The following is a 25,429-nucleotide window of genomic DNA, read 5'->3' as shown; positions in this document are numbered from 1 at the left end:
ATAAAGGACGATTTGTAAATGAGCGACTCAAATATTTGTTTTTCAAGACTTTTTCAATTTCAGTAAAATTGCTTCAAAAGAAAGTGTAAAACTGCTTAGAAAGAGTAATATTATACTTTCAACTTTACACTGGGCTTAACTACACAAAGGTTATTAGGCTACTTGTTAATCCTTTTTAAAACAATAATTATGATAAAAATTATCTAGTCAAGAGGTATGCCTATATGAGACTGTGGTCGTTAAAATGTACAACACTTCAACAATTTTCTTCTGAAATGCCTGGATATACAAACTATGATTAAAAGTTACAGAATAAATCATTATAATTACCAACCTTTGTGTTAGCATTATCAAGTTCCTCTTTGATATTCAAAAACCTAGTGGTTTCTTTGGCTTGATTCTGAGTAAGATAATTCAATTCACCTTCCAATTCCATATTTACTTTTTCCAGAAGTTCAACTTTTTTCTTCAGCTCATAATTTTCCTGGTAAGTAGCCTAAAATAACATAGATCCATTATACTATCACTTTTGTTGGCAAAACAAATTCTTGATTTTACATAGACTATATTAATAAAATTAGGAACTAATGTAATTGCAAAATTAGATGTACCTCCATGGAAAACAATTCAGTAGCCTCTGTATTATAAATTTTAAATGAAAACGAGATATCCTAATCCAGCACCACACAAAACATATGTCAAAAAATTAAATTACAACATAATTTAGCTTTTTAACAGACACTAATATTGTTATAAAGATCTTATGTAGTATGATATTACATGACAAAAATATTGTGTCAGAACAATTAAAGTAAAGTAATGGAATTTCTTGTTTTTATCCTTCAAGTTTTTTCTCATGAGGCTGTAGCTCCCCACTTGTGGTTGCCTATGGTTGGGTAAACTTTGCACCAATTTTGATTTCATATTCAAATTGATAAGGCTATCTATAAATTTTACAATACTAGGCTAAATTGAAGTCTTACCTTTGCCGAGGAGATATCAAGAGCTACTGACATATCTAATTCAGATTTCCCACAGTATTTCATATTCAGATTTAAGAGTTCATTTTCTAGCTCTTTGTTAGTTCTTGCAAGCACTTCAACATTGTTTTTCAGCTCATAGTTTTCTTGAAGTAATAGCTTTAAAAAATTTGCAAGTATAAACATTTTTAATTAATTGTTATAAATTTTGAACTACAGTTCTTATCCCATCTTTAAATAAACGGTGAGCAATCTGTCACATACTTTCTCCCATCATTAATGGGTAAGCTGTGGGAGTCACTATGATATGTTATGGGGTAATCACAAAAGCTGCAATAACTTTTAAGCCGTACTTTTCACAGCAATGGGAGTTACACCATCATGTTTATAATCATAAGGACTACAATATAGTACAATACAGGGTGTCCCGGAACTCTCTACCAATATTTTAGGGCATTGTTCCTGGGTAAGAAACATATCTAAATATCATATTTAAATTGTCCGGAAGTCCTTAGTTACTCAGATAGCCGCCATTTTGTTTTTTTCACTTATTAATTTTTTTCTGAAAATTGGTTAAACATACGAAGTTGAAACTTTGCACAAACATTTATGACAACTAGACAAAGCTACAAAAGAATTATGACGATTTTTCAAATTCATTAAACGAAATGGCGGCTGTTTAAAATTTTGTTTCTTAAATTACTCGAAAACCGTTGATTTTACAAAAATCTTACAAGAATAACTTTTTTAAGGCAATTTTATAACAAATCGATCGACACCTTAATCTTTAAGATCGGACGAGTATTAACTGAGATATAGCAGTTTTAGTGATACGTGACCGGTGGATATTAGTTGCAGCGCATGCTGAAAGCGGTCACGTATCACTAAAACTGCCATATCTCAGTTAATACTCGTCCGATCTTAAAGATTAAGGTGACGATCGATTTGTTATAAAATTGCCTTAAAAAAGTTATTCTTGTAAAATTTTTGTAAAATCAACGGTTTTCGAGTAATTTAAGAAACAAAATTTTAAACAGCCGCCATTTTGTTTTATGAATTTGAAAAATCGTCATAATTTTTTTGTAGCTTTGTCTAGTTGTCATAAATGTTTGTGCAAAGTTTCAACTTCGTATGTTTAACCAATTTTCATTAAAAAAATAATAAGTAAAAAAAACAAAATGACGGCTATCTGAGTAACTAAGGACTTCCGGACAATTTAAATATGATATTTAGATATGTTTCTTACCCAGGAACAATGCCCTAAAATATTGGTAGAGAGTTCCGGGACACCCTGTATAGTAATTAAAAGAATTTTAATTAAAATCAGGGGCTGTTCAATTTAATTGTCCATTATTTTATAGGAAAATCAAAGAGTTTACAATAGCTTTGGAACCGTAATTTTGACAGGTTATGCAGTTTTTTTTGTTTTTTTTTTTTTAGAAGACTATAACCCAGTCCCGGGCGGGTAAAAAAAAGACCTGCGCCCACAGGGCACAGGTACATATTTTCCAATGAGCTTTTCAACAGATTCAAAACCCAACAATATAGTTCAAAAATGTCTGAGTAAACAGCTTAACTAGTAATTATCTCATATAAATTGTTAGTAGTTTATACAGGTTGTTCAAAAAAGGTGGGGACATATTTTACCTAGTGATTCCTAGGGTCAAAATAAAGAGAAAATCAAGAATAATTTTTTTTCCAAAATCGCTTCGTTAACCATATATCTGCCATTTGTATTTTTTACATAAACATTTTTATTTTTGAATTTTTCAACCGATCTTTATAAAACTTGGTATGTAGGTTAAGGTAGAAAAGACCAATGTTAGAAAAAAAATTCATCTTGATTCAACTTAAAATTTCAAAATGGCGGCCATTTTAATTTTTTTAGCTTAAATTACTCAAAATGGCTAATGTTATGAAAAAATGTCAAGGACACTTTTATTTAGCATTTTTAATTCCCTACTAAACGATACCAAGTTCAAAAATGAAGATAAGAAATAGCTGAAATATTAAGATTTTTAGTTGTAAAATGGGGTAGAATAAGGCAGAAGCTAATCAGGTTTGCCCCATTTTACAACTAAAAATTGTAATATTTCAGCTATTCCTTATTTGATCTTTTTGAACTTAGTATCGTTTCATAGGTAATTAAAAATGCTAAATAAAAGTGTTCTTGGCATTTTTTCATAAAACCAGTCATTTTCGAGTAATTTGAGTTTAAAAGTTTTAAATGGCCGCCATTTTGAAATTTTAAGTTGAATCAAGATTTTTATGACACTGGTCTTGTCTACCATAACATACATACAAAGTTTCATAAAGATCGGTTGAAAATATTAAAAGATAAAAATGTTTATTTAAAAAATACAAAATGGCGGATATCTGGTTAACGAAGCGATTTTGGAAAAAATGTTTTACTTAATTTTCTCTTTATTTAGACCCAAGGAATCACTAGGTAAAATATGTCCCCACCTTTTTTTAACACCCTGTATAACACTGTCGTGGACACATGACGTTTCTCAGCGCCACCGCTCAAGGTCAAATCACTGAATACCGTATCCCCTCCTTCTCCTCGGGTGCCGAATTTATAGGGCTGTCACGGGGGTTAATAAAGTGACCACCCTAGGTGCCCGAAAGCGGTGGCTTTGAGGGCGCCACAGCAAAAGTAGTGCAACAATTTAAAAAAATGTATATGTTAAATGTACATAGCAAAGACAATATTTCCGTTACCGATGGATATATTCAGGATTTTGCCGAGATTGTAAAGGAAAATAATGTCTCAGACAGCGAGACAACCCGCCTGACAACATCCCTCCCCGGGCACCAACAAACCACGCGACGGCCCTGTTTATGTAATAATGAATTTATGTAACATTTTAAAATTATATTAGAAACAAAAATGTTTTAAAGATAAATTTTTGTCTCGTTATTAACTGCAAGTAATATAAAAATCATTATTTTTAACCATAGTTTTTACAATTTAGTACAACATTATTGATGTTGAGAATTCAATGCAATAAAAATTAAAGGAAAGCATTCAGAAAAGAATGATGAAATCAAATCCTCTTTTTTGATTTGAACAACTTCTAGTGCAAGTATCAAAAACTATGAAAATTCAGCATTGAATTAACAAGAAAATCATACAATTTCCTGGTGAAAAAATGGCTCAAAGACACATTTTTCAGGCTAAATTTTTCCAAATTTTCTGGAAGAGAGCACCCAGACCCCCCTCTAATCTGGGGGGTATTCTTTACCCCCCAGATTCCCCGGAGAGCTGACACCACCTGATTTTCCCTCTCTTGAGTAAAGGGCAGCGCCCTTTTAGGGGCTATAACCTACTAAATTTTAATCAAAACCATGTGTGCTGTTTTTGTAAAAATTTGATTTTTCACTTTTTATGGGGTTTTATGGAAAAATACCCATAGAAATTAAATAATTTTAATGAACCTGGAGACCACTAATTAGTACCCTACCCATACCAAGTTTCATCAAAATCGGACAATAGGTGTGGGTTTGTAGCTCTGTACACATCCACAGACACATACAGACATCACTTTGAAACCACTTTTTTGGGTTCAGGGGGGCCCAAAACGGATATGTCCACCCAAAACTCAAACTGACAAATTTTGACGAAAAAACAGTACTTTCCCCATAAAACATATATATATGACAAAATGGTATATACAAAGCCAATATGTAGGAGGGAAGTAAAAAACAAATAACTTAGAAAGAAGGCTCACCACATGCACCATTCGCCAAACACCGAGCAGCGACTCACCGAATCAAGAGTAGTGTGGTTAGGTGTTTGTCTATTTGGGAAGCAGCAAACATTCGTGCTCGTGATTTCCCATTCATTGTCGATATTTTTGCACACATCAAAGTGAACGAATATTTACTATTCCAGAATTGAACAGTTGCTTGGAAAACAACACGTGTGTAGACGTGTACTCGTTAATCGGCAAATAGACATACAATTAGATCACCGAACGTCAAATATCAGCACGAACTTGGCGATTGGCGCATGTCTGGAGCCGCCTTTAGTGATAGGTTAGGCTGAATACAGATTCCCAGCTGTTTAAATACTACCAATTAAACATTGCTCGACTGATTTTGAGTTCGAGTTCGCTTGAAAAAGTAGTTTTTTAGAACCTACGAGTAGCCGTCAAGGTGCCACCCCAACATCCTGCCACCTAGGACTATAATTAAAAGCCCAATACTCAAGGACAGCTGGGTCCAGCTTCGAAACATCAAAAAGCTACTCACTTTTACGATAAGCACGATAACCACTCACCTACCTAGCTTATATAGGTTAATAAATATTGTTAAATACTTTATTCAAAGTTTTATCTTACCTCATGCTTGTCTCTGGGAGAGTTGAGCTCAGGTTTTGTTCTATTCACTGAAGAGCATACATTAGTCATGTCCATAGCTGATTCATCCATTATCAATGCTAACCTAAAAGCCAATTTTTCCTTTAACTTAATTTTTGAATTGTTTATAAATTAAGGAACTAGTCCCATATTTTAATACCATAAGTTAAGAAAGAAAATATACTGATAAGTTGCTGAATCAAATTTTGGTAGACGGGTCATCATGTTTACAGTTTTACTGATTCGTCTAGAAATCTAGGCTAGGCCTAGTTAGCTAAGGGTGATGGTTTACAAAACCGATGACAATTTAAAAATTATTGTAGCTAGCCAATTAAAAAAAAAATCCTAACTTAGCTAAGGGTGATGGTTTACAAAAACGATGACAATTTAAAAATTATTGTAGCTAGCCAATTAAAAAAAAATCCTAACTTAAAGTGCACTCAATTGTGGTTTCTTGATTTGTGGGCTGTTATGGATTCATTACTATGCAGCTACATGTTACTCCATTTCAAGCAATTGCAAAGTATTACAGGAGTTTTAAATTAAAATAATTTATTTTTGTAAAAAAATACAACCGACTTCAAATGCTCTAAAAAGAATGAAATAATTTCAATAAAGTAAACTTTTGTATTAGTAAAGCTCACCTATTTTAAGTCGGCGCGGCTCTATGATGATTTTTGATACAAAATTTAAAGAGGATGTCCACATTGCAGGTGACTATCTATAACTTAAGGTGATTATAATCTTATAGTGATATTAACGAGTATCTTTAAAAAGATTATAATGTATTTACATATTTCTAACTTGGAAAAGTAACGTTTTAATTTCAAACTAGCTTCTTTTCCCTATCATAATATCAAAATAAATAATTTTCCTAATCATATAGAACATTTGTGTGTGTTATTTTCACTATGTAATCATCAAAAGTAATCATAGAAAGTGCAATCATTCCAAAGTAAACATAAAATACAAGAAAATACTTCCTTTGATATATATACTAGCTGTACCCGCGGGCTTTGCCCCGTTTAACTTCATACGTGAGCTCGTTCGCATGGCTCAATCACGTCCTGGTTGAAGTTCGTTCGCTACGCTCACCCACCTTTAGGTTGGAGCTCGTTCGCTGCGCTCACACGTCCTGGTTGAAGTTCGTTCGCTACGCTCACTCACCTTTAGGTTGGAGCTCGTTCGCTACGCTACCTCGCCTCCGGGTTGAAGTTCGTTCGCTACGCTCACTCACCTTTTGGTTTCAAATTAGCTGTTGTCAAGTATTAAAAAAAATAATACTGCTGCACTCTGTTGGTAATTCTTGTAACTTTAATGCTATTGAACATCATTGAACAGAACCAACTTGTTTTATTGAAACAGCTGTTATGATTCATTAATTCCATTTAAATATGAGTACTCATTAGGTTAACATGGCAAACTCCAGAGCCACTGGGGTGGAGCCCGAGAGTCCGATCAGAATAAAAACCACTTAGTTTTCCTATTTAATGCCTAAAGAATCAGTTTACCAAATTTCAGCCTCCTAGGTAAGTGGGAAGTGGGAGAATTAGTGATGAGTGAGTGAGTCAGTCAGTCAGTCAGTCAGTCAGTGAGGGCTTTGCCTTTTATATATATAGATAAACAAAACAGTTCAGTATGTTTTTTTATATATTTATGTTTTCCAGTGATAATTTATTGATTTTAAAAATACACTCTCAATATCTTTTATTTTATTCATTGTGAGGTACCAAATTTTAAGGGGGGTAAAAAAACGTATTGTTAGTCAACAAACACCATAACTTACCGGATTTTTATCCACAACATCCTACTCCTAGGCCTATGTGTTGGCCATAGCTTGGGCTATGGGCCAAAGAACGTAGGCCTACTTTTAATAACAGTGAAGTACACAAACACACCCACAACGATATATTTATTCATAATAGCACTCCGTTTCACATAAGAAAGTTAAAACGACCGATTTTACGAATATTTAACGCCGATGACAACATCACTTAACCTCGAAATGGTGTTTGATGACCAACGACAGACGACAACTAGACCGGCTCAACAGGCGAATCCCCGATCAGCTGTTGGCTAGTTTCCGAAATCGCCACCGCAGCGCTTGAGCCGCGGCCGAGGAAATCGGGATTTGAGCCGGACAAGAATTATTCGCTGTTTGACCACCGACTAGCTCGCACGAGTCACGAATACGACAACGACATTATTACGAAGGTTAGCTACCATACTAGTTAGGCCCCTTTCGACGTTTTACGTTATTTCTGTTTCATCTTACGCATAATTAACTTATTATACCTTTTCGTTTTCTTAATATTCCGTTTCGAATTATTAATATCTTAATATCTTAACTTGAGTCTTGACCCGCCAGTTCCTGCCTGCCAGTGGACTAGCGGTGGCTATCGTTTATTTAATTTTAATTCATTAGTTTCGAAATTACGATTTCTACGTTCGCTCAACAAATAATTATCACGTCCAAATTATATCTCGTTTTCACCGTTTTAATACCCCGAGACTTGTCGTCTAAGTTCTAAACCCCGTCTTTGGCGGGTGAAAGAATCAAGTCTTGGGAGCAGGCTGATTTGAACAATCAGCTACGTAAATTAATATTAAATCTATTTTAAACAACACCACGCTAAATTCTCCGTCCAATTATATTAATTAGGCGCCGACGACTCTGTAGGAATTTTTTTTGCCTTTTATTCGATATTAGATCAATTACCAACGTCTTCAACTAATTAGTTTAAAGTTCATTACGAGTATTTAAATCACATTGGCTTAAGATTGGATACTTGTCAGCCCTACAGAGTCATACTAAAAGTTAGGCAAAATTTACCAAAACACGTTAACGAAGGCTGGGATGATATAACTCCAACTGAGCGTCTGCAGGATTTCCTGAGCGCTTCTAGAGCTCTGAGCCTTCGATTAAATTTTAAATAAATTGATCAGTCAAAGCCGTGACAACTTCGTATCGACCCCTGGATTTTTCTCGGCTCCTTCTGAGCACTCCGGGGAAGAAATTTGAGTGTGGCTGGTTCTAGGGGTAGGCCTAGCCTGACTTAGGTGAATTATTCCCCCCCTAGAATTTTGCGTCATATCTCTGGCGCCCGAACATTTGGACTCGAAAACACGGTTTTGACTTCGAAATTTAGACGAAATGACTGGAGAAACAAAATCAACGACTTCGAGTACCCCGACGACCATTGCCCGACCCGATACGCTACCGATCGGCCACGTGACGATATCCACGGTGGGAATTCAAACGTCAACGACGACCACGACCACGACGACGATCTCCCAAATACCTTCGACGATGGAGAGCATCCCGAAATCACCGTTGGACGACTCACGCGTCGGCTGGATTCATACTCTGAACAAACAGCAACTGATAGCCGAGATGAGTAAATATCATCTAGAAACTGAGGGTAGCGTTGCCGAACTTCACAAACGGTTTTGTGATTATTGGAAGAACCCGTTGGGAAACATCGGTCAGCCGATGAACCCGACGGCGATAGCGGTATCGGGGCCTACTGCCTCTACAGCCTACGATACACGATCTCAACCACAGTGGTTGGCACCTCCTTCAACGCACCAGATGGCCAGCGTTCGAGAAATACTGAGACTCCCACCAAACGCCGATTCGGAGTCCGTTCGACGAACTCTCGCGACGTTGGTGAAGCTGCCGGCTAACGTCCCGTCACCTGGTCAAGATATTACGTCACGTCACGCGCTTTTCGGACCACTGGCGGAACACGACTATCGTGCTACGTTTAATAGACCCGACGAACGGCCAACAGCTTACCCGTCGACCTACGTAACGACCCTGCCTCAACCGTACGACTTCCAGTCGCAAGCCCAGACGTCTCGTTACGATTTCGGCGACCGGACAAACCAGTGGTCACAACCCAATCAAGACCCATGGACGTCGCGATTCCAACCAGGCTTCTCAACCTCACGTCCAGGCAACCCCAACCCGTGCGGTGGGACGAGAGTGGGAGACGACACACCGTCGCTGTGCAATCGGATTCGTAAGTGGAATCTGCGATTTGACGGCAAGAAAGATCCGGTCTCGTTTCTGGAGCGGCTGGAGGAGTTGGCGGAGGCCTACTCAATCGATATCAACGAAGTGACGAAGGCTTTGCCGGAACTTCTTCACGGCCCGGCATTGCTTTGGTATCGGAACTGTCGCGGCAGCTGGCAGACGTATCAAGATTTCAAACGTCAGTTCGAAGATTAATACCTCCCTCCGTTATATCGACAAGATCTAGACGACGAGGTAAGGCGACGGACACAAGGCGAGCGCGAATCCATTCGTGACTACGTCGTAGCGCTCTCAACGCTGATCCGGAGGAGCGGTACGTTCTCGCAGCAGGGTAAACTCGACCTCATATACCGCAACATGCGCCCGGAGTACAAACTCGTCTTACGTCGTACCGATTTTTGTACTCTGGTGGAGTTGCTGGAAGGAGCTGAGGGGTACGAGGCGTATGTACGTTGCCGACAGACCTTCCGTCCGCCGCCACCACCTTCGATGTTGCTGATCCCGGAAACCGCCTACGTTCGAGATCGGAAAGTCGACCGGGTCTACAACAGCGCGGCGATTGATCGCTGGTCAGACGACCGTGCCGAGGAATCCGAGGTGACGGCCAGGTCACGACCTGGTAAACCCTTGGAGGACGGCCGCAAGAGAACGACGTTTGCGCGGTCAAACCCCCGTGACCCTTCGCCACGAGACGACTACAGGCGAAGGCGGACACCGGACTCTACGAGAACCAGATCGCCCGGTACGACGAACGAACGAGCGGCAGGCTCTCGGCAATTCGTGTGCTGGAACTGCGACGAAACCGGACATCTGTTTCGCGAGTGTTCGAAGCCCAAGGTCCTGCGTTGCTACCACTGCAAGAGGGTAGGCATCTCGACGCGTCGCTGCAACTGCGGCTCGGGAAACGGACATCGGGTTCAGTCTGCGGGAGGTCGCCTGAGCCCCGTAGAACAAAACGTCGCACGACCTCCGAGGAGTGGAATCGCTGGCTCGTCTTCATAACGGAATTCACGGGAACCGTCAGCCGCAAATGCGCCCCCAGAGATGACCGACCCTTCGTCGACGTGGTCATCTCAGGTGATACGTTCAGCGCCCTCGTCGATACCGGCTCGTCGGTCAGTCTGATTGGAGATCGCGCCGTACGTCACCTTCGGACGTGCGGCATCGTACCCGACCAGGCTGACGTCAACCTACGTATGGCCAACGGAGCGAGTTGCCGTGTCTCGGATCGGTACAGAGTGGACGGTGAAATCGTGGGCCAGACGTACTCGTGGGATGCCCTGTATGTCCCGAACCTGAGTGTGGAGGTGGTACTCGGCATTCGGTGTATTACTGACCTCGCTCTTGTCAGTGTACACACCGCTGTACAGAACCTCCGCAACGACAACGTTCCCCCGTCCTGTCCGGTCAACGCTATTCAGACATTGACCTCCGACGAAGACACGCGACTCGCGGACTTCCTGGAACGCGAACTACCACTGTTTGACGACGTTTCGGGGAAGACGGCGTTGGCTGAGCACACGATACGGCTCAAAGAAAACGCCGCTCCCGTCAAGCAACGGTATTATCCCAGGAATCCCGCGATGCAAGCTATCATCGACGAAGAGGTGGCGACGATGCTCCGCGATGGTGTGATCGAACCATCGGATAGCCCTTGGAGTTCGCCAGTCGTGCTGACGAGGAAGAGCAACGGCAAATTTCGTTTTTGCATCGATATGCGCAAAGTTAACGAGTGCTCTGTCCCCGACGCGTATCCGCTGCCCAGAATCAACGCGATTCTGGAGAAACTACGGCCGGCGAGATACATCAGTACACTGGACTTGAAGCAAGGCTATTGGCAGGTGCCGTTAGCGAAGGAAAGCCGACCGATCACCGCTTTCACCGTTCCCGGGTTAGCCCTATTCCAGTTTACGGTAATGCCCTTCGGACTCCATTCCGCCGGAGCGACCTTTCAACGCTTCCTGGACAAGGTCATCTGTCCGGAGCTTGAGCCGAAGGTGTTCGCCTACCTCGACGACCTCGTTGTGGTGTCCGCCACGTTTACTGAGCACTTGCAGATCCTCCGGGTGGTCTTCGAACGCCTTAGAAAGGCTGGCCTACGTTTAAACCCAGAGAAGTGCAACTTCTGCAAAAAGGAGCTCAGATATCTCGGACACGTCGTCAACAACGAGGGGATATCGACCGACCCAGAGAAGGTCCGCGCTATCGCCGAGTTCCCGCGACCTACGAACGGCAAAACCCTTCGGAGCTTTCTAGGTCTCGCATCTTGGTACCGTCGTTTCGTGGACAGGTTTGCCCAAGTAACCGCCCCGATGCGACAACTGTTGAAGAAGAACGCTCGGTGGCTGTGGGGCCCTGAACAGGAGGAATCGTTCGAGGAACTGAAACGACGCCTCACCTCCGCTCCTGTCCTGGCCTGTCCCGACTTCTCGGTTCCGTTTGTCCTCCAGACCGACGCGTCGACCATCGGTCTTGGAGCCGCTCTCACGCAGAACCAAGAATCCGGCGAGGTCGTAATCGCGTACGCCAGCCGCCTGCTTACGGACCAAGAGAAGAACTATACAACGACGGAGTTAGAGTGTCTTGCTTTGGTTTGGGCGACCCGGAAATTCAAGCCGTACCTCGAGGGTTACAAGTTCGTCGCCATAACCGACCACGTCGCGCTGAAATGGCTAATGAGGCTACACGAGCCTAGCGGACGTCTGGCGCGGTGGGTGATGGAACTTCAGCAGTACACCTTCGAGATCAAGTACCGGAAGGGAACCCTGAACCGCGTCGCCGACGCTTTGTCGAGGCAACCCGTGACCAACGAGGGCCAATCGGGCCTGGTCGCGGTGAGTCATCTCACATCGGAGGTGACAGACGCGCCTCGCCAGCGACGCACGACCAGACGCAGGGAATCGACGAGACCGGAAGACCAACCGAGTGACGCGACGCAATCCGACGCACGCCCCGACGAAGCCAACGACATCCCTCCGACTGATTGGTACGACCGGTTGTACGCGGCTGTGACCGCCAACCCACGACGCTATCCGCGATATCAAATCGTGGAGAACCGCCTTTACCGAACCTCCCAACGCCATGGGAGTGGTGGTAAGCTGTCCTGGAGAATGTGCGTTCCTCCAGGGCAAGTAGAGGCGATACTACGACAGAACCACGATGACGCTATGGCAGGACACCTTGGTGTCAAGAAAACACTTTGCCGTGTTGGGCCCGAATATTTTTGGCCTGGATGGCGTCGGGAGACGAAAGCCTACGTGAGATCCTGTGATGCCTGCCAAAAGTACAAGGTGGCGCAGACGAAACCGGCAGGGAAGATGTACTTCCGGGCTCCAAAAGGTCCGTGGTACACGGTGTCCGCCGACCTAGTGGGTCCGCTACCCAGATCGGGCAAGGGCCACCGATTCCTGCTGGTGATCCAGGACACGTACAGCAAGTGGGTTGAGTTATGTCCTATCGGGTCAGCAACGGCCAAGAACGTTGTCAGCAAAACTAAAGAGATGCTCCTTCGATACGGAGCACCTGAGTCCATAATCACCGACAACGGGACTCAGTTCGTTTCGAACCTCTTTAGGGACCTGGCGACGGATTGGGACATAACTTTTACGAACACAGCTCCCTACAGTCCGCAATCCAACCCGGTAGAACGAGTCAACCGCGTTGTGAAGACCATGATCTCTCAGTTCGTGAAGGAGAATCATAGGTCATGGGACGCCCATATCGCCGAGCTCCAGTTCGCCATAAACACCGCCGTCCACGATTCGACGGGTTACACGCCGGCAATGTTAACGTTAGGCCGCGAACTCAGAGTCCCGAAAGCTGTCCGAGGGAAAACGTTGGAGGCGACACCCGACGTTGACGGACAGCCGACGCTCGCCGAAGTTCACGATAGACGAACGCAAGAATTCGGACGCATCTACAAGAAGGTCCACGCCAACCTCAAGACCGCCTACGAACAGCAGGCAAGGTACTACAACCTCCGCCGGCGGGAGGTGAGGTACCGCAACGGCGAGCGCGTGCTGCGGCGGATTCACACGCTGTCTTCCGCGGCCGACGCCGTAGTCGGGAAGCTCGCGCCCAAGTTCGACGGGCCCTGCGAGGTTGAGGTGCGGCGTGGGGCCAACATGTACGTGGTGAGAGACGTGCGCACGGGGGTGTCACACGTGGTTCACGTGAAGGACCTGAAGCCCTACCACCAACGTTGAGGGCCGAAGAATCGTTCCCCTACGGATGATTCAGAAGTTTTTTTTAGTTTTATCATTCTTTTATTCGTTTTTCGATTTCACGAGAGGTGTTTTTATACCAGTTGGTTTTTATTTTCGTTCAAGAAGTCCTTTTTATTTTGTTATCAAGAAGATTTTGTTTTTTTTCGTTTCCTTTTCCCTCTTGTACACGACCTCTTCCGATTTAACGCCGTTTCTTCAGCTACCCCTTCTACGAGACCTTTGGATCATCCCCCCCTACGTTTGAAATCTTTTTTTCTCTTTTTTTTGTGAAGTTGGTAAGGGGTGTGAGGTACCAAATTTTAAGGGTGGTAAAAAAACGTATTGTTAGTCAACAAACACCATAACTTACCGGATTTTTATCCACAACATCCTACTCCTAGGCCTATGTGTTGGCCATAGCTTGGGCTATGGGCCAAAGAACGTAGGCCTACTTTTAATAACAGTGAAGTACACAAACACACCCACAACGATATATTTATTCATAATAGCACTCCGTTTCACATAAGAAAGTTAAAACGACCGATTTTACGAATATTTAACGCCGATGACAACATCACTTAACCTCGAAATGGTGTTTGTTGACCAACGACAGACGACAACTAGACCGGCTCAACAGGCGAATCCCCGATCAGCTGTTGGCTAGTTTCCGAAATCGCCACCGCAGCGCTTGAGCCGCGGCCGAGGAAATCGGGATTTGAGCCGGACAAGAATTATTCGCTGTTTGACCACCGACTAGCTCGCACGAGTCACGAATACGACAACGACATTATTACGAAGGTTAGCTACCATACTAGTTAGGCCCCTTTCGACGTTTTACGTTATTTCTGTTTCATCTTACGCATAATTAACTTATTATACCTTTTCGTTTTCTTAATATTCCGTTTCGAATTATTAATATCTTAATATCTTAACTTGAGTCTTGACCCGCCAGTTCCTGCCTGCCAGTGGACTAGCGGTGGCTATCGTTTATTTAATTTTAATTCATTAGTTTCGAAATTACGATTTCTACGTTCGCTCAACAAATAATTATCACGTCCAAATTATATCTCGTTTTCACCGTTTTAATACCCCGAGACTTGTCGTCTAAGTTCTAAACCCCGTCTTTGGCGGGTGAAAGAATCAAGTCTTGGGAGCAGGCTGATTTGAACAATCAGGCTACGTAAATTAATATTAAATCTATTTTAAACAACACCACGCTAAATTCTCCGTCCAATTATATTAATTAGGCCCCGACGACTCTGTAGGAATTTTTTTTGCCTTTTATTCGATATTAGATCAATTACCAACGTCTTCAACTAATTAGTTTAAAGTTCATTACGAGTATTTAAATCACATTGGCTTAAGATTGGATACTTGTCAGCCCTACAGAGTCATACTAAAAGTTAGGCAAAATTTACCAAAACACGTTAACGAAGGCTGGGATGATATAACTCCAACTGAGCGTCTGCAGGATTTCCTGAGCGCTTCTAGAGCTCTGAGCCTTCGATTAAATTTTAAATAAATTGATCAGTCAAAGCCGTGACAACTTCGTATCGACCCCTGGATTTTTCTCGGCTCCTTCTGAGCACTCCGGGGAAGAAATTTGAGTGTGGCTGGTTCTAGGGGTAGGCCTAGCCTGACTTAGGTGAATATTAGTTTATTCCCCCCCTAGAATTTTGCGCCATATCATATTTTTGCAGTTAGAGCCGCGACTTGAAATATGTGAGCTTGACTAATACAAAAGTTTACTTTATTGAAATTATTTCATTCTTTTTAGAGCATTTGAAGTCGGTTGTATTTTTTTTACAAAAATAAATTTTTTCATGATTTTTAGTGACTGTATAATTTGTTATATCTATATATTAATTTGAAACTGTTTTTCTTTGTCACAGCTAATTTGAGAGAACGGCTGGGCGTAGAAACTCGGTAGAGGTGTATAAAGAAAGGGCTTGGTCTGTAGATGAGCCATCAAAAGAGAAACGTGGTAAATTCCCTTGGGGCTCTGCCCCAGTGGCCTTTGAATTCCCATCCCATGTTAATCTCATGGAGGAAAAACGTGTTTTGTCACAGCTAATTTCAGAGAACGGCTGGGAGTAGACACTTGGTAGGGGTCTCTAAAGAAAGGTCTTGGTATGTAGATGAGCCATCAAAAGAGAAACGAGGTAAATTCCCTTAGGGCTCTGCCCCAGAGGCCTTTAAAGTCCCCTCAGTAGATTTGTTTACATTATGACCATATGTATAATTTTACACTACTTTTAATGAACCAGCTGTTCATTTTAAAATTGTATTTCAAAGGTCAAGTGTTATGAGTTTTAAAAGTGTATGTTATGACTGAAACTGTCAAAATTAAATGTTTACTTATTTATGACTAGCTGTGTAACCGTTCTACGCACAGGGATCTTTTAGTACTGTATTCAGTTGAAACCTTCATATATAAAAACAGCAGTTGGTTTGCATATTTTCAGATATGCTGGCCAATACATAACTTCATTTTATGTTGTTTGTTGTTGTTCCGGATCGGTATGACAATCAATAAAAGGTTAAATTACCTGTGTCCGCCGGTCGATCCTGTGATGATGATGTAAATAGTTTTAATGTATGTTTAAATAACAATGACGAGCTCACTACCAACCCTGGCAGTGTAGCAAATATATTTAACTATTACTTTGTGTCGGAAATTGTAAAATTAACAGGACCTGTTACACCGGTAGATATAGATCTTTAAAGTCAACTCGATGATGAAAATGGATGAATGAATGATGGGTTAGGGCCTACAAATGAGAAGGAGGTATTGGAAATAATGAACAAAATAAGTCTTAAGAAGAATAGTGCTGGTGTCGATGAAGTACCCTGTAGTATTTTAAAAGTTTGTTTAAAGAAGAAATAGCTTTACCCCTAACAATGATCATCAACAAATCACTTAAAGATGGCATATTTCCCAGTAAGATAAAACCATCAAAAGTAGTTCCTATACATAAAAATAATGAAAAGGACTTGTTTAAAAACTACCGACCAATTGCTGTACAGAGTGTCTTTTCAAAGATTTTTGAAATTATTTTCCTAAAGACTTATTTTGTACCTGGACAGTAAAAATCTGCTGAACAACCATCAGTATGGGTTTCATAAAAATAAATCTATTGTTGATGCAATATTCGACCTGTTGATGAATTTGTATGATAATCTGGATGAGATGGGCGAACAGTTGTGTGTATTCTACGACATGACAAAGGCATTCGATTTGCTTTCACATTCAACGCTACTCCAGAAACTTAGGTCAATGGGTATAAGTGGCAAGCCTCTTTGCTGAATAGCCACATACTTGAAAAATAGGAAACAGATAGTAAGCATACGACACTCAAGTCAGGATGGGCTAATCCGAAATTTTCGTTCTGCAACTTCGCCTCCCATCAACACAGGCGTGCCTCAGGGCTCGAACCTAGGCCCGGTCTTGTTCCTCCTTTATGTGAACGACATGCCTGAGTAATTAACCGCTGGTAATGTATGGATGTTTGCTGACGACATCAGCCACCTGTTTCACTGTGAGAATGAGGAACTACTCAAGACCAAAGCCCAAGAAGGTTTAAACCTGATGAGTGAATGGTGCGATGCAAATAAATTATTGCTAAATAAAGGGGAAACAAAAGCCGTACAACTTTACAACAGGAAAAACCAGATAGTTCCCCACTGCTTCGACTTGAAGGCGCAAGCGTCTGCATTTACAGCCATATAAAATATCTAGGCATTACCATCAGTAAAGACCTCAGATGGCAGAAACACATTGAAAGTTTGATACCAAGACTCACAGCTACATGTTATATGGCGCGACGCTTGCAAAACCTAGTTGAAAAAGACATACTCATGAAGGTCTATTTTGGTTGTTTTCATAGCATCATCAAATATGGAATAGTCTTTTGGCGCAGCAGCCCACTTGCTCAACGTATTCTCCTGCTACATAAACGAATCATTAGCCTAGAATAATATGCAACAAAAATTATAAGTAGCACACTGCCAAGAACTATTTTTAGAATCTAAAATCCTGACCCTACCAGCCCTTTTTATTCAGGAGTCAGCACTGATGGTCAACAGGAAGCCTGAAAACTTCAGCAAGAATGTAGATATACACAACTACAACACTCGCCAGAGGAATAATCTACACGTACCTCAATGTCATCTAGCCTAGCAAAAAATGGACTAAGATTCATGTGTATTAAAGTTTTCAATAAAGTTCCAATTGAACTAAGAAGTATAGAAGATGGAAAAGTCCTTAAAACCAAATTAAAAGACTTCCTTCTCAAGAGGCCTTAAATACTATTCTGTGGAAGAATTTTTCAATGACTAGGCCATCAACAAACTGACGACCACGGCACATCAGTGCTTCCAGTGGGAGACTTTAAAGTATCAAGTAAGTATCAAGTACTTACCAAAATAACTCGAATTTTTAACATAGGCTATCCCTTTCAGATTCGAGATAGACTATTTTAGGGTCCTACTCCTACTGTAATAGCTTCTTCCTTATGGAGAAAACTCACTACAATACAAACATTTAGGCCTAGGCTGACTCATAACTTTCTAAGGTGTTAGGCTTCTATTGATTTCCCTAGGCAATATGATATCAAACCAATAATAAAGTGACTTTGTGCCATATCCTTCAGCTAGGCCTAGGTTAGTTACTATCTGTATAGCAGCCAGGTCTAGACTACAGATTTTACTACGAATTATCTTAAAATATATTGTCTAATGGTATGAAATACTGTACTTACTTACCTAGGCCTAAGTTACTTGTAATCTAACGGAAAAGTCAAATTTAATGAAACGAAACACAAGATGGGCTATAACGGTAACAAAAGTTAAGTTAGATAAATAAATCTATTATATTTTACGCAGAGGATACGCGTCCGGTAACCGGACGTGGATTAGGCGTCCGGCAGTTACTGTCATAACCTAACCTAACCAACCAAACTTGCTGATAGTGAAAAAAATCAAATGAAGGTACAATTCTCTTCATAACATAAAATTATAAATGCCAAAAATTCTAACAAAAGATGTACAGTTAAGAAGAAATTACATTCAAAGCAAAATCTGTGACAAAAAGTTTAAGTTACCGATGGGTTTCGAACCGGGGACCTCTCGCATATCAGTCGAGCACTCTATCCACTACACCACGAACACTGATGGCAGAATATCGTATCATTGTGGTAATGGCGTTCCGGGACCCCCTACCGGACGCCTAATCCACGTCTGGTTACCGGACGTCTAATCCACGTCCGGTTACCGGACGCGTATCCTCTGTGTATATCTTATTAAGCCATTCCAAACTAAAAACCGTATAGTTAATTATCATCCGGTATGCAACAACTCTACACTACTACTACAATTTATATAATTTCGAAGAAAGAAAATAGAAAAGAAATACCAAACAAAATGTTTGAAATTGAAATTGAAAGATTTATTTTTTTTTCTTTCGTTGTTTCGTTCGTAAGAAAACTAAGTGAAGAGAAGCAGAAGAATGATAAGCATCTAGACTGCCAGTGCAACTCCTAGGATCGGTAGGATCGTGGATCAGATCGAAAAACCCCCCGCCACGCACGATTTTTATTTCAGCTGCAGTTTTTTAATACGGACAAAATGAGAGTTTAAAAATTAGAAATTAAAAAAAAATATTATAGGCCTAAAACTAAAAAAAAACATATAATTATTTTGTTAATTAAACTGTCATAACCTAACTAAACCAACCAAACTTGCTGATAATGACAAAATTGAATGAAGGTTTACTAATAGAAAACCTATTTCTGTTCATAAGATAAAACTATAAATGCCTCAAATTAAATTTTATATTTTTTAATTATAAAATTAAACTGTCATAACCTAACCAAACTAACCAAACTTGCTGATGATGAAAAAATTGAATGAAGGTTTACTAATCGAAAAAAATAGTTCTGTTCATAAAATAAAACTATAAATAGCTCAAATTCAATTTTATAATGTTTTAATTATAAAATTTAACTGTTATAACCTAACAAAACTAACCAAACTTGCTGATAATGCAAAAATCTTAGACAAAAAGTTTGTGCCCCCGATGAGTTTCGAACCTGGTACCATAAGATTCATAATCCAGCACGCTAACCACTGGACCACCAAGGCCGATTGCTTCGTATCGTTTCATTGCGCTAATGGTGTTCCCTCAGCCAATAGAATGCTCTCATTTTATTGTTATTAAAATAACTGCAGCTGAAATAAAAATTGTGCCCCCGCCACCGCTCAGTGCCGATGGCGTGACGTCAACCATTACCACAACGATACGGAGCTAAGCCATGAGCCTTGGTGGAGAAGTGGATAGCGTGCTGGGCTGATAATATGAAGATGCCGGGTTCGAATCCCACCGGGAGCACTAACTTTTTGTCAACAATTTTTTTCATATCAGCAAGTTTAGTTGGTTTGGTTAGGTTATGACAGTTTAATTTTATAATTAAAAGATTGTAAAATTGAATTTGAGACATTTATAATTTTATTTTTAGAACAGAACTATTTTTCGATTAGTAAACCTTCATTCGAGTTTATCATTATCAGCAAGTTTGGTTAGGTTATGATAGTTTAATTATATTTAATTCAAATTTAATCTACAAATTATACGTTTTGACAGCGACAGTGATACAGATAACAATTTTCCGCGAACAGTTAGATAAGCTATGCTGATGCGCCGGTATGATTCGGAAGCGTACGACATGGTGCGGTGGTGGGGGGTGATCTACTGATCTGATCCGGGGCTGATCCACGATCCTCCGATCCTCGGACTTGCACTGGCAGTCTAGACGCTAGTAGAAGAATGAGGTATGGTATGGTATGGTATTGGTGTTTTTTTCTAGTGGGGCCTTGTATTGGTTGGAGTTGGAGGTGTTCAGGGAGGTCAGTATTCTTCTTTCTTTCGCAGGCTGAACATAAAGCCATGAGGATGTTAGCGAATTTCCCCTATGGGGAATAAGCTATTCTATTACCGTAGTACCACGGTAGTACCATAGATTAAACATACTCTTGAGGAGTATGTTTAATCTATGGTAGTACTCATGGCAAGACCTGGACCCGAGACCGATTTAATTTTTCATTTTGAGGTCCCTAGAGGCCAAAAACACCATCCGTTCAAATTCATATATATATTGAATAAATATATCGTTCACAATTGAGGGCTACTATTATTATTAGTAATTGAAATAAATAATTAAACATTTAGTACCCTTTAACTTAATTATTAATTGATTAGAGTTATTGGTAATTGAAATAAATAATCAAACATTTAGTACCCTTTAAGTTAAAGGGTACTAAATGTTTAATTATTTATTTCAATTACTAATATATGTGTGTGTGTGTGTGTCCGTTAGTGCGATAACTTGAGCAAAAATTATCCGATTTTGATTAAATTTGGTACAAACGTGTAAACCTACGTTTACTCGAACGAGTTCGCGATCCAGCATAATCAGAAATCAGAAACATTTATTGCGGAAAACATTACAAAAATCAAAAATGTATAGGCAATCGTCAGGTACAATTTATTAAACATGAATTGCTTGTCTTAAGAAAACAACCATTATAAGAAGCAGTCTTTAAATCGTCTTTAGATTTCTATCACAGAAGTTGTTTGAAAAAAATATAAGTATATAAACAAATGTCAACAATACAGTACATAAAAATTTTTTAACAGTTAAAAAAAAGTCACAATAACAAAATGAAACTCAACAATATAGTACAAAAAAATTTTAAAATTGTTATGGGCGGTAACAGGAGATTCAACAATAAAAACATACATTTAACATTAGACAATAAAAAACAAACAGCACATCTGACATTAACAATAAAAACTAGGCCTAATTGAATTTGTTTTCAAAGAAATCTTTAATGCTGTAAAAAGGCTTTGATGTTAAAAGAGAATTCAATTTACATTTAAAACTTTTTAAGGGTAGACAAGTTAACTTATAAGGAAGGTGATTTCTACATTTTTAAACCTACAACTACATGGTTCTTTTGAGTTTTACCTAACCTAACTCTAGGAACATGGACCTTATGTTGTGCTCTGGTGTTATTGTTGTGAACATCTCTGTTGAAAGTACATTCTATTTCTTTACTATAGACACATAACATGAAAATATATAGATTTATCACAGTCATTGTCATTATTTTAAGTTCAGCAAAAAGAGGTTTACAATGAGCGTTCAATTCTAATCCTGTCATTATTCTAATAGCCTTTTTCTGCAAAATCAGTACTTCATCAATTCTTGAGCTATTACCCCATAGAATTAAACCAAAACTGATGACACTGTGAAACAAAGCATAATAGACATTGGTAACATAGGTTGAAGGAACACGAAATCTTAACACTGATAACAAAAATATAACTCTGGACAATTTTGAACATACGTGGTCTATTTGGTTACTCCAGGTTAGATTGTGATCTATTTTTAAACCTAAAAGTTTGATACATTTCTCTTCGGACTCATCTGGGGAATATTTATTCAAACTGAAAGTAACATTTTGAGTTTTGGTTTCATTAACTGTGAATTTATTCAATTTAAAATAAGTGATTATACTTTGCAATGTATCAGACATTATATCAACAGATAGCAAATCCAAAGCCTTTAGTATTAAAGGTAGTGTCATCTGCAAACATTATTGTATCAGAATTTACAATATTATGTGGAAGGTCATTAACCATTATTAAAAACAGAATCGATCCAAAAGGACCGATAGCCTTGCGGAACCCCAGCTTGCAAAACCAATTCAAGTGACATTTTACCTCTAATTTGGACAACCTGTCTACGTTCAGTATCTGATGGTGTGCCACAGGGGTCTCACTTGGGCCCAGTACTGTTTAATCTCTTCGTGAATGAAATAAAAAGTGTAATTAGCTCCAAGTTCCTGATGTTCGTCAATTATATGAAGGTGTTTGCTCGTGTGAAGTCATTGGAGGATCAGCTGAATCTTCAATATTGCCTGAATAACATCGCAGATTGGTGCGAAGCAAATGCAATGGATCTCAACATTACCAAGTGCAGTGCTATGTCATTCAAGAGAGGTCTTACTGCCGGGCTCAGCTTTGACTATGAAATTGCAGGCAGTGTTCTAGGAAGAGTCGACAAGATTAGAGACATAGGAAGTGAGGCTTTCACGGTCACAATTACTAATACAAAGTGTCTTCTGGGTACGACCGCGTCGGAAAACTAGGAGAAACACTAGTCGCTGACGTTTCGGCTTCGTTGCAGATAGCCATCTTCAGAGCTGGTGACAGGCACTAACTGGTGCAAGCTTGCGAGGACGAAGGTTATATTGGCGAGACGACTGCGTAGCATTCCTTAGGAGGGGTGGAAGGGTTGCGATGACGTCACGCTGGGCGTAGAGATAAGCGTTTCCTGTGTTCTAGAATGTACAACTAGATGTTGGTGTCCTGATTCCTTAGCGTGTGTAGGATTCCTTTCAGTACAACGGTATTTCAAATCTCTTAAGACTGGTATCCAAAAGTGTTGCTAATTTCGAAGCCAGAGTCTTTATTAAAATTGTCTCTTGTGTTGGATAGTCTATGGTAATGTGACGTCATTTGGAGCAGACGTGCGTGGTAGCGGCGCACATCTGACGTGCGAATAGCCACTGCCCACACGTCAATAGTATAGGTTGAAATAAATAAATTTGCCAAATTCGTTCAATATATATCCATAAACAAGTCAACTACAACAGTTTTAATTTTCTCCATAAGAATAACATGGGAATTTTAAATTACACTATTTTTGAATTTTCTCCGTGACCGTTAGGCATACAACAGCGCTTTAATATACTAAATTATTTCTTTTTTTAAGCTCTACAAAACGGTTTAAAAAACCTATTTTTACCCCATAAAGCCCCCCCCATAAACCCCCGTTCCCATGGTCCGATTATGCTGGTTCGCGAACTCGTTCGAATAAACGTAGGTTTACACGTTTGTGCCAAATTTCATCAAAATCGGATCATTTTTGCTCGAGTTATCGCGTTAACGGACACATACCCACTGTAGGCTTATATGAATTTGAACGGATGGTGTTTTGGCCTCTAGGGACCTCAAAACGAAAAATCAAATCGGTCCCAGGTCCAGGTCTTACCATGAGTACTACCACGGCCGCCTTTAACTACAGGCCGCGGCCTGATAGAATTGGCAACGTCGCAAGTGGTGTTAATTGTTCAGTGACAGACGTCCCATAAGATAACATTGCAGACAGGTGACATCAGCTCATTAATTCGCACTTTATTGATTTAAATTTATGAACATAAATCTATTAAAATATTGAAAATAAAATTAAAGAATTGAAAACCGAAACAATATGAATTAAAATCTATATCTGCACATTTTTAAGCGGAGTCAATACTGTCTTAGTTCAGTAACCAATCTTTCGTAAATACACAAATACCATTAGCTGCTTCCAAACAAAAACAGCTGTTACAACACCACTTGCGACGTTGCCAGTTCGAAGGCCGCGGCCTGGTTTAAAGGCGGCCGTGGTACTACGGTAATAGCTTATGCCCTATATGGGAAATTCGCTAAAACAAACCAGCAAAAACAGTGGCACGTTTTTCATTAATGTTTAACCAGAGAGTAGTGACTCCAGTTATAATATATTTTATCCCAATGATTATAGCTCAGTGGATATTTTTATCAGGAACGGTTCCATCCAAACTGTTCCACAGAGCGACACTCATGGCAAATGTAATAGTTAGTTGCAGTTGCAGATACAAAAAATATAGGATTTTCACTGCGGAGTGACGGTCGACGGTCGTCTTTTAAAAACAACTACATTTCGAACTACATTTCGAAGGGAAGGATAGTGCTGGGTTCACAACCAACAGACCAACCGTATGATTCGGTTGTGTGTCGAAGAATATCGAACATGTTGTAACTCGTATCTGTAATCGCATTGCATCGCATCTCGCATCGCATAAGCTAAGCTAACACTATTTATTGTATTTTGACACTATTTATTGTACAATGTACATAAAAATGAATAAAGATATTTGAATTGAATTGAATTGAATTGAATTAACATTGGGATTGGATTGATGGAGTGCTGTCGTCTGTCGTCGTGTCGTCTGTCGCTCAAATGGTGAAAATTGATTGAGGTTACTCAGGTTAATGTTTTTATCTATGTTGAGGAATTTCAATAAACTTAAGTTTATTTAGTTATTCCCAATTTTATAATTAAGTGAGGTTGAAAACGCTTTGCCCTATTAGAGTCAAACTATTAATAAATAGTTTAATAATAATAAATAATAACACAAGAAAATACCACCACACGCACATCTCATGTAACACTTGACCCAAATGAACTAAAGGTCCGTGAAGTTGGCGTACCCATATTAGCGTATCCACTTTTGATCATACCAATCGTTAGTTCATCGTTAGTTCTCGATAGTTCCCAAATTTTGTCGTTAGTTCTCAAAAAATAAAAAAGTTATAGCCGATAATAAGTGGGTACGCTAACTTCACACTTCCGGGTTCTAGCGCGCGCCGTTTTCTGATGAGAAATGTTTACATCTATATATCAATCGTTAGTTCTTCGTTAATCCTCGATAGTTCCCAAATTTTTTCGTTAGTTCTCAAAAAATAAAAAAGTTACGAGGCATACAAAGTGGGTACGCTAACTTCACAATTATAGAATTTCCAGCGGGCACACTTTTTTGAATAAAAATGCTTATATCTATATACCAATCGTTAGTTCTTCGTTGGTTCTCGATAGTTCTCCAATATTTACGTTAGTTCTAAAAAAATGAAAAAGATACGAGGCATAGAAAGTGGGTACGCTAACTTCACAGTTAGACAATTTCCAGCAGGCA

General features: G+C 40.0%; 1 protein-coding gene across 2 annotated transcripts in view; it reads right to left on the bottom strand.

Moving 5' to 3' along the window:
• Window positions 1-25,429, bottom strand: part of LOC129005322 (protein Spindly-like) — a 183,475-nt gene that overhangs the window by 36,241 nt on the left and 121,805 nt on the right. Inside the window, exons 1-4 of one of the 2 annotated variants that reach the window (XM_054434179.1) lie at window positions 18,353-18,486; window positions 5,327-5,429; window positions 984-1,139; window positions 335-496 (exon numbers count right to left, since the gene is read on the bottom strand). In XM_054434179.1, the coding sequence (XP_054290154.1) occupies window positions 335-496; window positions 984-1,139; window positions 5,327-5,416 (408 nt within the window). In that variant the 5' untranslated portion in view covers window positions 5,417-5,429; window positions 18,353-18,486. Of the gene's footprint in view, window positions 1-334; window positions 497-983; window positions 1,140-5,326; window positions 5,430-18,352; window positions 18,487-25,429 lie in introns of those variants that run through there. The other variant, XM_054434180.1, reaches the window with a different exon arrangement.

This window comes from Macrosteles quadrilineatus, unplaced genomic scaffold, assembly GCF_028750875.1.
Source record: "Macrosteles quadrilineatus isolate MER2022 unplaced genomic scaffold, UCM_ALF_1.0 Scaffold_19__1_contigs__length_3004403, whole genome shotgun sequence".
Lineage (NCBI taxonomy): Eukaryota > Metazoa > Arthropoda > Insecta > Hemiptera > Cicadellidae > Macrosteles > Macrosteles quadrilineatus.
This window is presented reverse-complemented; position numbering and strand designations above follow the sequence as displayed.